A 15,205-nucleotide genomic window follows, 5' to 3' on the forward strand; every position below is an offset into this window, starting at 1 on the left:
TATATATATATAGATAGATAGATAGATAGATAGATACATATGTTGATGCATATATATAGATACATGCGTATATGCATACATATTTACATACATTCATTCATATACACATGCACATATACATACATAAATGGATATATAGATACATACATATACACACATATACATATAGATACATATATATGCACACATACTCATGTACATACATATATAGATATATAGATACATAAATGTTTAGATACTTACAGCTATTATGTAATATATAATATCATAGTCTTATGTCAAGTATTGCTCTTAATTGCTGCAACTTAACTGGGTAAAATTCTGGTCCATGATATAGAGAACCTGTAGGAGTTAACTCCAAGTGAATGCATCAAATCGATGTCAGCCTGTTGCAATCAAAGCCAGGTTGGGTAGATTTGTAAAATCATTAAAATAAAATAAAATGTATTATATATATATATGTATATATATATATACATATGTATTTTCATTGAATAATACAAATTGAGATGGATTTGATGGACTTCAAACCTTGTATCGATGATAATGGTCGTCAGCTATATCCCCATTACTACCATCCTCTATTTTTCCTGGCAGAAGCAACCAACAAATAGGTTAAATTGATGTTTCTGATAATTGACAACAATGTTATTTATTTTATTTATTTTATTTTTTAATGTCTGAAATGTCATGAAATTAATTCCTGCATAAGAGAAATTTAAGGAATCTAAAAAAACATATTAATTTATAACAATATCCAACAAACAAAATGATAAACTCTAGCATTTTTCAATTGTTTTTGTTTTGTGCCTAGAAATCTGCAGCGATAGAGTGTAATTTAACAACTTAATATTGTATGCAGATCCAACACACACACGCAAATAATATAAAAGTAGTAGATGGAGACACCATGATTTTTTTATGTGGAAAATTTCTATAAAGAGAAAAAATGATGGGGTATGGAGCAGTTAAAGTAATCCACTATGTATGTGATTGTAACCACAGAGGTGTTCACTCTTCTTTTGAATTAGAGAAGATGAAATTACAAAACAGATAATCACAAATGTACAATAGCTATATTTGGGCTAAAACACATGTAGTTTTCTGTTATAATAGCAATATTTGGTCATCAAGGTCATAGACGCTGGTTGCAATAGCGGTTGTTTGCTACAAAGGTCATGGTTGTAAGTCGTAACTGTAGCAGCTGGCCACAAAGGTCATAATTGGTGTAGCAATAACGTCAGTTGGCCACAAAGGTCATAGTTGGAGATATAGTATCAGTTGGTCACATATGTTGTAATTGGTGACATAGGTCGTAGTTGGTGACTGCAATAGCATTAGTTGGATACAGATGTCATAGTTAGTGACTGCAATAGCATTAGTTAGCTATATAGGCTATAGTTAGTAGTTGCAATAGTATTAGAGTTATATAGGCTATAGTTAGTAGTTGCAATAGTATTAGTTGGCCATAGAGACCGCAGTTGGAGAATTCATGAATACCGTCGGTTGGCCACAAAGGTCATAGATGAAAGCTATAATAGTAGTTAGCCACATAGGTAATTGTTAGTTACATAGGTTGCAGTTGGTCATATAGACTATAGTTGATATTTGTAGTAGTAGTTAGCCCCATAAGCCATAATTAGTGACTGCAATTGCATATGTTGGTCATGAAGCTTATAATGAGTGATTGCAATAGCATTAGTTAGCCACGAAGACTATAGTTGGAAAGTGCAATACCAATAGTTGGTCATGGAAGCCATAGTTAGAAACTGTTGTATAAGTTAAAGTCTGTCCGGGGCACTTGCAACTGTTTGAAGAAATTGCTCTAAAGTTGCTGAAGAAGTTGTTATTCAAAAAGCTGCAGTGGTTATTATTATTATTTTTTTGAAAAAGTTATACCGTAGCTTTCCAACGGGCATCACAGGTAGCCAGGTCTTGTGGTAAAACGCAGCTTCTGTTGCAGTATTTTTAGAACACAAGCAAAACGTAATTTTGTCAAACAGAAATAACTGTTGTGCAACACCATACTTCCACCACAATGCCGCCCCAGACGCATCCTTAGTCATATGGATTGTAGTATGTCACATAAGTCATAGTTGTTAATTATAGTAGGGTCAGTTAAATACAAATGTCATAATTGGTGATTGCAATATTGTAAGTTACCCACAACGGATATAGTTGGAGACTGCAATAATGTTAGGTGGCCACAGATGCCATAGTTGAAAGTTGTAATAGCAATTGACCACGTAGGTCGTAGTTGATCACAAAGATTGTAGGTGGTCTTATGGCCATAGTTGTTGACTACAATAATGTCAATAGCCATGGAGGTTATAGTTGGTAGCTGTAATAGCATTATTTAGCCATGAAGGTTATAGTTGCGGAATGTAAGTGCGCCAGTTGGTTTTAGATACCATAGTGAGAAGCTACAATAGTAAGTGACCACATAAGTCATAATTTGTGCTACACCAATTGGTGGCTACAACCCTTCTCTCAAGTTTGTTATTTTACACCTGAGACATCACTTGTAACTTTACGACGTAAGGAAAAATCTTCATAAATCCAATTTATCTTCATATTCTAAATATTACAGTCATATTCAATGTCGTCAGAAGTTATCATTGGATCTTTAATACTGTGTTATTTGTCACCCACGGTTCGAGATATGATGTTATACCATATTCAGGATACACTCTACACTATGTTTGAGATATAACATTACCATATATTTGTGATGTAGCATTATATTGTATTTGAGATATTGTGTTATACCATATTCAAGATATTTTGTTCCATAATAGAGTTCACCGATGGTGTTGATCGGCAAGGGGTGGTTGGTGGTGGTTAACAATTGTTAGAGAGTGGTGGTCGATGGTGCTCGGCAGGTACGGAAGACAAAAGTTATCGTTAGGTTTTCAATCTAGGACATCACTCAAATTCAACATCATCTTCTCTTCCTCCAAGTGAAAAGTTGAGGTCTATTTATAGCCCTGGGTGAGATGTATTTTGGTCATTTGGTAAATAACTTCTACAACCACCTGATTAGATGGTTTGTTGCCATAACCATAAAAGTTTTTTCAATGATTTATGAATCATAATGTCCTTGGTATTAAATTTTCTTAATCACGTTGGATTCCTCTCATTGACATATTTGATTTGAGTTTTAGTACGTCAAATTTAGAGTTTGTTTGACAATTCAATAATGATTGGAGCCTCAAAATGTGGTTCAACTGCTTGATTGGTCTCATATTGGATCAATTTTGGTGTCATTGTGTTTTTTTTAAAGAGAATCACATTGACTATAAGTTTGTTGATATTAGAGCTCTTGATGATTTTTCAATTTCATTAAATGCATCTTTTGCTCAAAAGGTTCCCCAAGATTCATGTCAAATAATGAAATTTAATGATGACACATCAATTGCCTCCTATTTTTGGTTGATTAATTAGTATCATCTGAAAATAATTAAATAATTAAAAAATTTAAAATTTAAAAACATGGGAAGCTAGTGCAAGTTGGAGCACGATTTTGAGGTCACGAGTTGGCGTACGGGTTGTCGGGGTAGCAAGTCGTTGTGCATCGTAGTTCATAGGATGGAATAGTCACGAGACATTTCACGGGTTGAGGGGGGTCGAGTAGAACCAAGGATGTGGGAGGTGTGAAATACACGAGTCAAAATAGTTCAAGTTGGCCAAAATAGTTCGTGCATTATGACAAAGTAGCCTAAGTCAAGTCATGTGAATTCGAATGATTAAAGAAACTAACTGTGCAATCGCACACGACAGCGAGCCCACGTCCACCCTAGCGTGGATGCTCATTCATGTGTTCCTGCTTAGGGCTGCAAACCAAAACTTTTTGAATTATTTTAAATTTTCCAATTTTGGTGTCGTCCTGATTTTTGACCAATAAATAGGCCTAATACGGAGCATAGAAGGCACACTTCTCTCCCTCAAACTAAAGTGCCACTTGGCTTGTTATTATGCGTCATTTCTGACCTATTGTTATGCCTTATGTTCCACATTGATGTTGTGTTTAGAGTTCTTTTCTTGCCAACGGTTGTGCCTTTTTTCAGCACTACTTTTTGATGTCTCTTTATGCTTTATGTCATAGTACAATATTGGATTACAAAGTGAGGTAAGAGCTATCATAATTTTTTTGGAGTTGCTCAAATAATGTTAACCCATCCCGGGTTTCATAGGTGGAGATGAAAAAACTTCATAGTTAGGGGTGTACAACCTATCCTAGGTTGTTAGTGAGAGCACCAACTCGACTACTGTAAGTTATAATGGAAAAGGTTGATAAATTTTTTTATGGATGTTTGACCAGTCCTAGGTTATTTACTAGAGGTGCTCGATGGTGTTAACCTGTTATGAACAAAGTCAAATGAAATTTATCAAAGACTTAAGACCCATCCTAGGCTACTTTTTTGCAGATGCTCTATTATAGGTAAAGTCAAATAAAATCCACTAAAGATGTTTGTCCTATCGTTGTCTATTGTTTGAAGCTTTTGCTTGACAACCGTAAATTATATTGAAAAAGGTCAAAGGAAATCCCCTAAGAATTTTTGACACATTCTAGGTTGTTTCGTCAAAAGGTTTGCTTGACAACCATAGCTTATTTTGGAAATGGTCAAGAAAGGTTCAAATCGAACCCGTTGAGATTAATTAAGCTTGGAACAAGGCGTTGGAGATTTTTGTATTTCTCGAGTTTTGGGTGTAGGTCGTGTTGGCAATGTTTTTTTCCTGGAAATATGGTTACGAACATATTCAAGAATGATATTTGGTAACATTTTTATTATTTCTTTTGAATTTGTTGCCTATCAGTAGAGGTGTTGTCTACACAAGCCTGATCATTTTGTATAAAATAGCCATGTAAATGTTGAGATGGTCAGCTTCATGATTCAATTGAGAAGAAACCGAATACGATGACGAGTGTTTAGAGAGCACTTTCTAGTTGGAAATTTTCATTTAGTTGTTGATCTTATTTTTATGTTTAAGATGTTGACATAAGTGTTCACTTAAAGTTTCAATGAAAGTTACCCCACAGTTTGCAATTAGTTCCAATAAACTTGATGTCTAAATGGGATGTAGGAAGACTACTTGACCATAATCATGTCTAGGATGTTTACATGAACGACCTCTTAAGATTATAGTGAAGATTGCCCCCCTCATCAGAGTATGCATATAAAATCCATTTCAATGACTTTCTCTTAGCTTGATGAATCCCATAACTATGATCAAAGTCTTTGGCAACCCTTCAACTAATAATGAATTGCTCCACAAACAATTAAACAAGCTTAAAAATTATATGAATGATTCTCCCTATGAGTGAACATAACCAAGCATGTATTTGGACTTTAAGAGCAACAGATAAAACTTTTTAAAGGAGCATGTAAGAAACTAGTTGTATGATGTTTTCATGCTAATTAATATGTTGATATGGTTCCATCATAATAATCAATGCTTATAAGCCTAAACCCTATCAAAATATAATTTTGATGGATGGTCACAGCCAATGGAGAAGACTTTGATGTTGTAGTAAATAATGTAACTTATCACAAATTATGTGAGGTCGAGCCAATCTCTCCAATCCATGGTGGAGGTTTGTTGTTAAGATTGACTACACGAAATGGATCTGTGGAGTCGTTAGTGTATAAGACATCCATTTTCTGAGGAGGAACTTCAGTGTATAGAGGGGGAGTTATCGTTTAACCTCTAATTGATGGATTTTAAGGTAGTTGTGCCCCTCTGGCATGCACTATCTCCAATAATCACATCTTACATAAAATTAAATTGATCTCATTTTGAGACTCCTCCATTCTTAGTACATAATCATGAAAAGTTGCAAATGGTGTTCCTTCACCAGCAGGGTGATAAGTATCATTATGACACAAAATAAAGGATATGCTTCCTAGACTTTGAGATTATTACCTGTAATGATGAATGTTAGAGAGAGTAGCATGTTTATTATGCTTGTTAGCCATCGATGAAGTAGTGCCAAACTATTGCATGTCAGAAGATCCAACACGCACACAAATAGTAAAAAATTAGCAGGAGGAGGCACCAATATTTTTTATTATGTAAAAACGCTATAAAAAACACGAGTCATGGCTCAGTCAAAGTAATAAATTATATGATTGTAAGTGTATAGGCCCACTCTTCTATTGAATAGTGAAAATGGAATTACAAATCAGATAATCACATATGTACGTTATTAGTTCAACAATAATAGTCATATTTTAGGCTACAACATATGCAGTTTTCAGCTATAATAGCAATAGTTAGCCATAAAGGCTATAAAAAATTGTTGGCTATAAAAATCATAATTGGAAAATATAATAGTAGTAATTAGCCACAGAAGCTATAGTTTGAATTTGAAATAGCATTAGTTGGCCATAGAGGCCATAATTGGAGATGCAGAAGCAAATACTCACAAAGGTTCTAGTTGGTGACAGAGGTCAGAGTTGGAAGCAAAAGCTGTAGTTGGTGATTGTAATAGTGTCCGTTGGTTGTGGAGGTTGTAGTTGGTAACTACGTGCAATAGTATCAGTTGGCTACATAAGTCATAATTGATGCTCCAATATTGCTAGTTGGCTACATAGATCATAGATAAAGACTACGATAGCATCAGTTGGCAACAGAGGTTGTAGTTTAAAAATGCAGTAGTATTTAGCCACATAAGATATACTTGGTGATAAAGATCATAATGGGTCACATAGGTTTTAGTTGGTAATTGTAGTTGTAATTAGCGCCATAAGTCGTAGTTGGTCCCATAGGTCGTATTTGGTGACTGTTATAATGTTAGTTAGCTACAGAGGTTGTAGTTTTTTAATATAATAACATCGGTTGGTTATGGAGGCTATAGTTGGAGACAATAATATCATTACTTTGCCACAAAAGCTGTAGTTGAAATTTATAGTAGCAATTAACCACATATGCCCTAATTGATCACATAAGTCAATATTATGTGACTGAAATTACATTATTGGCTACAGAGGTCGTAGTTGGCGTTTATAATAGCATCAGTTAGTCATAGAGGTCATAGTTGAAGATTGCAATAATGTCAGTTGGTCATGGAATTTGTAGTTGAAAGCTATAGTAGTAGTTAGCCACATAGATCGCAGTTGGCCACATAGGTTATAATTCATCACAAATATCGTAGTTGGTAGCAATAATGTCAATTAGCCTCATACGTTGTAGTTTGTCACATAAGTCATATTTGTCGACTACAACAATGTCAATTGGCAACAAAGGTTGTAGTTAGTGAAAACAATAACATCAGTCGACCACAAAGACCATAGTTGGATACCACAATAATGTCTATTGGCCACAGAAGTCTTAGTGGGAAGCTGTAATAGCAGTTGACCACATAGATTGTAGATGACCACATAGGTTATAATTGGTTACATTTGTTGTAGTTGGTAACTATAGAAACAATTGGCCCCATAGGCAGTTGTTGGTTACAAAGTTCATAGTTGGTGATTACAACAACGTTAATTGGCACAGATGTTGCATTTGGTGATTGCAATAGCATAAGTTGACCACATAGACCATAGTTAGAGATTGTAGTAATGTCTGTTGGTCATAGACGTCATAGTTGAAAACTACATTAGTAACTCATCACATATTTCATAGTTTGTGTTGCAATTGTTGTTGGTTGAAACCCTTCACTCAGGTTTATTATTTTACACCAGAGACACCACTTGTCAACATACGGCATAAGGAAAAATTTTAGGAGTCCGGAAAAATTTATTGTATTCCAAAAATGACAATTCTAAGTAGCTTCATCGGGAGTTATCACTGATCTTCATTAGTGTGTTTTCATCACACCATATTCAATATATGTCATTACACTATATTTGGGATACATCGTTATATCTTGTTTGAGAAACATTGTTACCCTGCATTCGCATGACATCGTTACATCATATTCGGGATACTTCGTTACATCATATTCATGATATTTTGTTTATTAACCGAGGTGAGCAGGGGACAGCCGCTGGTGGTTAACGACAGGCGACAAGAAGTGGTCGACGGTGATTGGTGGCTAGAGAGGTCGAAAGTTATCGTCAGATCTACGACAGGCGACAAGAAGTGGTCGACAGTGACTGGTGGCTAGAGAGGTCGAAAGTTATCGTCAGATCTTCAGTTATGAACAACACTAGAATTTGACTCCTTCCCCTCCAAGTGAATAAATGGGGTCTATTTGTAGCTATTGAGGGAGGGCATTTTGGTCATTGAACGAATAACTTCCATAACCATCTGATCGGACGGTCCACATTGATCTCCCTTGACTCCAAGCGAGTTTTCAATGATTTGAGGGTCATAATGACCTAAAAAATAAGCGAACCTAGGCTCATTGGATTCCTCTCATCGAGATGCTCAATTTCACTATATGCACATCAAATTTGAAGTTTGATTGACCGTTCAATCAATCATCTAAAGCCTCCAAATGTAATTCAATGGCTTCATCTGGGCCTCTTTGGACTCAAATTGGACTAATTTTTGTTTAGATGGACAACTTGACTATAAATTTGCTGAAATTGAGGCTCTAAAAATAATTTTGAATTCGAATCAAATTATCTTTTATTCAAAAATATTTTGAGATTCATGTCAAAATTTTGTGACGACACGTTAGTGTGTTAAACTTGCTTTTAATTAATTATAACAGAAAATCAAACAAGAAGTTATGGGGGTAAAGATCGTGAAATGAGAACCGGCATCCACCAAGTTTTTCTTAGACGTGCGAAAACATAAACAAAATTGAATTTTTAAAACATATGGTTAATCATCTCTTGACATCTACTCTTGCAAAAATTATAGCAATGATAAAGCAATTGCATTAATTTACCTTGTATGTGGGTGAAGACATCCCAATTGCTCAAGCCTTTGTTACCATCCAAATATCCCCCTTCAATCTGGCAAAACATAATTATGTATCATCTTCTCAATTTTGCAAGTTTAGCACAACTGAAGATTGATTAACATTTCATTCAATAATGTTCATTAAGATATTCAAAATTTAATATTTTATAAATAATTTCTTCGCTAGCAAGCAGATGACTTGACATATTAATATTGTTTGTCACATGATATCGTTTTCATGTTAGTACAGAAAAAATATAATATATCTGGAGTGCGAATGTATTCATATCGTTTTCATGTTAGTACGGAAAAAATATAATATATCTGGAGTGCGAATGTATTCAGACTCCAATGACATCTTGACACGTAACATATACAAATTGGGTCCACTACAAGTAAGGTACAAACAAGGTACAAAACTTTAACTTTGCTTGTACTATACTTGTACCTTGCTTGCACCCAAACCCGATTTATATGTCACGCATCACTATGTCATTGGAGTCCAAATACATCCGGATCCGGACTCCAGATGTAATCTTTTATTCAGCATATGACTTAAAGGTTTTGGGGCATTTACATAGCTATATATACCACCAAATTCATTTGTATTTACATATCAATTACTTAAATTTTGCTTTTATTTAAGATTTTTATATGTCAATCACCTAAACCATTAAATATAACATTTTAATTACCTAAACATGAAGATTTAGCAAGTTTTGGGTGGTTAAATTGTTAATCTTTAAAATTCGGGTGATTAAAATTTTATATATAATGTTTTGGATATCAACATACAACAACTCTTTTATTTTTATATAATATAAATCTTTTATCACATAAAACATACAATTATTTTAACTTTTCTAAACTGAAATACACTGTTTCTTAAATAGGTAAGGTGGAATTAGAGCTGTCAATATGGCTCGTTCTTCACGAACTGCTCGTGTTCAGTTCGTTAAGCAGCTCGTGTTCGGCTCGTTATTTAAGCCTAACGAGCTGAACACGAACAAAAGTTTGTGAGCTAGCTTGGGCTCAGCTCGTTTACGGCCCCAGGTGGAATGCATGTAAAAAGTGAAGTTTATGTGTTAGGCAAATATGTAAATACAAAAGAGTTGAGGGGCATATGTCAATGTTTCATTAATGATATTCTGTCGCTCTCATTTCCAAATAAAAATACATTTCATTTCCTTACGAATTCAGCAAAAAAGACAGCTGCCGACTAAACAAACTTTCAGGACTACTTTCATTGTACATTATGCGGCAATATCTTAAAGATAAGCATCATCTCTTTGATAGTTATAGGTAAGATGATATATAATATATAAATACAAAGCTAGCTCGGGCTCGGCTCGTTTACGGCCCTAGGGGGAATGCATGTAAAAAGTGAAGTTTATGTGTTAGATAAATATGTAAATACATAAGAGTTGAGGGGCATATGTCAATGTTTCATTAATGATATTCTGTCGCTCTCATTTCCAAATAAAAATACATTTCATTTCCTTACGAATTCAGCAAAAAAGACAGCTGCCGACTAAACAAACTTTCAGGACTACTTTCATTGTACATTATGCGGCAATATCTTAAAGATAAGCATCATCTCTTTGATAGTTATAGGTAAGATGATATATAATATATAAATACATAAGAATTGAGTCATATTTATGTAAATCTCCATTTAAAAAACATAAAAAGAAAGAAGGTTATGATTTATGAAGGAAAAATAATTATGTTTGGTTAATTCAAATACTAAAAGATTTATTTTTATCCTTTAAATTTATAATATAATATGATATATATATATATATCCTATCATATTATGTGCTTGAGAGATGTCTGCACGTCTGCACACAGCCAATCACGAGGACCACATCATCATACACGTGAATTTATGTTGATGTGGTCTCTCATGATATTATGTGATTTAGACTGTAGTTGAAGAGAAAATATTATGTCCCGATGTTCAATCATGAGGATCACATTATTGTAAACTTGAATTTATGCTGACGTGGTCTCTCATGATTGGATCACTCTGTCTTAGAGATAAGGTTTAGAAATAACTCAAAGAATTTGAAGAGAGAGAGAGAGAGAGAGAGAGAGATTATTTTCAGTTTACCTGATAAGAAGATGTGGCTGTTCCGAAGAGGAAATCAGGAGGGAAATGGCTTCTATCAATTCCTGCAACCAAAGAGAACAGAGGAAGAAGCAAAGCAAGAGCTTCAAAGCTCTTCTTCTCCATCACATATCCAAACTCACAGCTCTTCAATGATTTCAGAGTGAGCGGTGAAGGATTTATATAAGAAATTTAGGAAATTCATTATTATTTTTTTCTATGTTGTCTTTATTTGATCATTAAAAAAATAAAAGATTATAATTTTTTTTTGCAGAAATTGTTCTTCCGGTTGCAGAAAAGAAGAATTGGAATGGATGAATAAGAATTTCACAGAAAGGATAAAAAATCACATTCAGGATGAAATTACTGACCCTTTATGGAAATAATTTGGGGTTTTTTATTGGAAAAATTATTCCATACGGACATCACATGCAGAGATGTATGTGTTGTCTGATCTCTACCGTCGATCATAATTTTTTTTAAAAAAATGGGGTCCATTGAAATACAGTTTTGCTCTGCTAGATGGTGGAGATCCGATAGCGCATGCATCTATACATGCGTTGTCCATATAGAATAATTTTTCTTTTGATTGAGACTGAACATTGGCTTTCTCTGCCTTATCATTCCCCACTTGGTGAATATATTTAATTAAAAGAAATTGATGAGGGTATATTTATAATTAGGGCTTGTTTAAAAGTTAAATATAAAAAACAAGAAGAAATTGAATCATGAAGACAAGCAGGAATTCTCTAAGGAAAGGGGAAAAGTACATGTGGGACACATTGATTATTATGTATTTAAATATTTAACAGCTAAAATTTAATATTTACAATGAGATCACTTTGATGTCATCAACATTTGAATTAAAAGATGTAATTTTTAAAAAATTGTGATTTTGATATTTTTGATGTGATGTTAAAGATTTTAGTGTTTTGTATTTAAATATGAAAGTTTAAACGTTAGATATGTGAATGGATAAGATGTTGGGAATGATCGAACCACACTGATTCTTTACTGGAGCTTCAATCCAATTAGAATCAAAACCACAACGCGGAGTAAGATCACATTGATTTGAGAGAAACGGAACAAAAAAAATTTTGAACGGAAGCACAACAAAACAAATTCTAATAAAACACACCACGACGTGACAAAAACCTGATAGCAGGAAAAAACCACGAAGCCACAGTAAAAAAAAATTTCATTAAGAAATTCAAAAAAGTACAGAGAATTTACTAAGACATCCTCTCTACAATGAATGAAACTTATAGGACTTCACCTCAAATCCTTATCGATTCCACAAGACAAATACACGTTGAAATATTTTGTTCACCGAGAACTTTATCAAACACCGCATGCGAGATATTTCTTGTTGGTCATCACCTGAAATCATGAATTTAAGGAATCGAACCAAAGAAACAACCCCCGCCCTAGCGCTCTCGCACCTCTTCTTAGTGTGGGTATGTTGAAAAATCGGGAACCAGGCGCCTAGTTGGCCAAAGTAGAAAGTGGGGCACCCTCTATGAGGGCGAGTGCAACGCGCCCTCGGCCAGCAGGCACGGGTGCGTTGCCCGGTCGCAGGTGCGCCACGATAGTTATGGTTGCTTGCTTGTTGCTTGTGTTGTAGTTGTGGGTGCTCTTCCAAGTGTTGTCCATCAGGCTCCAAACCTCAATAATCTTTCACTTGGAGACTAAAAGCATCAACCACCTATTCTTCTGATCTACAGCTTCATCTGTAACATCTTAATAGTTACGTATCGTGGTGTGGCTCACCTCTGGCCTCAATTTTCATTGACCCAACTAAATCTAAGCATAACTGTGGTTCCTCAATAGTCACAACCTTCGCCAATATTCTATAGAATTTTGAGTTGTGTTATATTCTCCAAAAACAACTATCCTTCTTCAAGGAGAGGGCGTATAAAATGATACCTCATCTATATGTGTTCTATCGTGACGTGAAAAACAATGTTCTAAGCAAAAGAATTTCACTCATACAATCACTGTGAAGTTTTTAACCGTCTGCTCCTTGCTCAATTCTATCATAAAGGCATTTAGCTAAATCATCTTCTTATTAGCTTTAGTGAGGTTAATGTATTCAGCCTCCATAGTTGAAAGGGTTACAATCTTCTACAGCTGGAAACCCAACTCACTATTGTGTTCCCCAAAGTGAAGATATATTATGTTGTACTTCTACTATTCAAATCTCTTGTCAGATCTAAGTCTACAAATCCTTATAGACTAATCCCTACACTTCCATAGTAAAGTGCTCTGTTGATTATTCCCCTAAAATATAAGAAAATTCACTTCATTTTCTCCCAATGATGTCTGTCTGGATTACCAATATACATGCCGATCACTCTCACTACACATGCAATGTCAGATCTGGTATAAATTATATCATACATAAAAATCCCAAATTTTAAATCATGCAGAGTTCTCCTCATCTGTGTTGATCACTTTCATGTACTCAATGTATGACATGAATCTGTCAAACCTTTTGTACCAATGTCTCGGAGTTGGCTTCAAGCTATAGAAGCTCTTCTTCAACCTGGAAACCAGATCTTCTTTTCTTGGAACCTTGGAATCCTACAATTGCACCATGTATAACTCTTCATCCATATCTCAATTTGAGAAAGTTATTTTTATAACTAATTACTTCATATGTAAATCTTCCTCTTCAACCAAACTCAGTACAATCCCGATGGCTGTCTTCTTCACCACTGGGGAAAAGATCTATTCCACTCTTTCTTTATGCTGGAAGCTCTTAACAATAAGCTTTGTCTTGTGGCTTCTGCTACCATCTGACTAATTTATTAAAAAAAATATTGTGTTTTTTTCATTCACTGGTTGATATAGTTGTAAATTGGGTAACTGTATGTTAACTTTATAAGTATATAAGTTTTAATTGTAGTCTAACTAAAGAAAGAAAGAGAAAATGTGATATGGAAGGGAATTTTAACTCATGTATCTTGAGATAACTTGAATATGATTATTCTTACCAAACAAAATGAGTTCAAATTGAAGTTCCTTTCATTTGAATTTCAAGTCAACTCAATTCAAAATTTGAATTATCTTGAGATAACTTGAATTTGATTCTTCTTACCAAAACAAATGACTTCAAATTGAAGTTCCTTTTATTTGAATTTCAAGTCAACTCAATTCAAAATTTGAAACAAATGCCCATGACTCGATTGATGCAAAATTAGACTTCAAAGAAATTAATGGAGCATTTACTTACATACCACATATATAATTCCTATATATTCACATATCTAACCCCTCAATTTTCATACTTACCAATATAACACTCAAGTGTATAACATCACATCAAAAATAACACTTGTGCCAACTTCTTAGAAGTGAAATACCCATATTCATGCATAGGCTTATGGAACCAAAGTGTAGTAAATGTAAATATCAAATTTTATATATTAGATATGTAAATACCTAAAATTTGTGTGGTATGTGCATAAAATTTAATAAATTACATTGAAACAATAGTCTAGCATGTAATCTATAAAAGCCTTCTGAGAAAATCTTTTTGACTAAATTTGTATCAAATTTAATCAGAAAGATTTGTGTCATTTCAGTTGGATAAGCACCATTTTTTATGGGAACAAGAAACCTACACAAGATGAGGACATGATATGAGTGAGGAGACATGATATGAATGAGGAAAAGGTGGTTTTATAGAATAATTCATGGGAAATTTTGATTCCTACCACACAATTCCTTTGTATTTACATATCTAACTCCTAAAGTTAGATACTATATTTACATTTATAATATTTTGGTGCCTTGAGGCTATGAATAAAAGAGTGCGCTTCACTTTTAAAACGTTAGCACTTAGCAGCAATGATATTTTTTATGTGATATTAAAAATTAGAGGGAGATGTATGTAAATAAGAAAGTTTAGGCGTTAGAGATGTAAATGCAAAAGAATTGTGGCAGGATGTAAATGCCTCATAAATCAAATAGGAGGAAAATTAAAGATTTATGTGGCTATTATTGTAAAGTTTATGAAAATATTCATGAATATAAATACACACATTGTATTTGCAACAATTATGCTTCATAGCATTTTTACATGTCCAACATCTAAAAATTTAATAATTGCATTCCTATCACTCAGTCATTAACACCACATCAAAAATATTATTTTTATGAATCATGACATTTGGCTTATTAAAGGTGCTCCAATATTTTTCTTTGTCACCAAATTCTTTGAAGCATATTTCT

General features: G+C 34.0%; 1 protein-coding gene across 1 annotated transcript in view; it reads right to left on the reverse strand.

The window, feature by feature from the left end:
* The window catches only part of LOC110024930 (beta-glucosidase 18-like), a 14,610-nt gene extending 3,504 nt beyond the window's left edge, over window positions 1–11,106 (reverse strand). The window contains exons 1-4 of the mRNA XM_020725127.1: window positions 10,973–11,106; window positions 8,846–8,912; window positions 532–590; window positions 311–386 (exon numbers count right to left, since the gene is read on the reverse strand). Coding sequence (XP_020580786.1) covers window positions 311–386; window positions 532–590; window positions 8,846–8,912; window positions 10,973–11,095 — 325 coding nt within the window. The 5' untranslated portion in view covers window positions 11,096–11,106. The remainder of the gene's footprint in view (window positions 1–310; window positions 387–531; window positions 591–8,845; window positions 8,913–10,972) is intronic.
* Between the last annotated feature and the right edge of the window lie 4,099 nt (window positions 11,107–15,205).

This window comes from Phalaenopsis equestris, unplaced genomic scaffold (genome assembly GCF_001263595.1).
Source record: "Phalaenopsis equestris unplaced genomic scaffold, ASM126359v1 Scaffold000281, whole genome shotgun sequence".
NCBI lineage: Eukaryota > Viridiplantae > Streptophyta > Magnoliopsida > Asparagales > Orchidaceae > Phalaenopsis > Phalaenopsis equestris.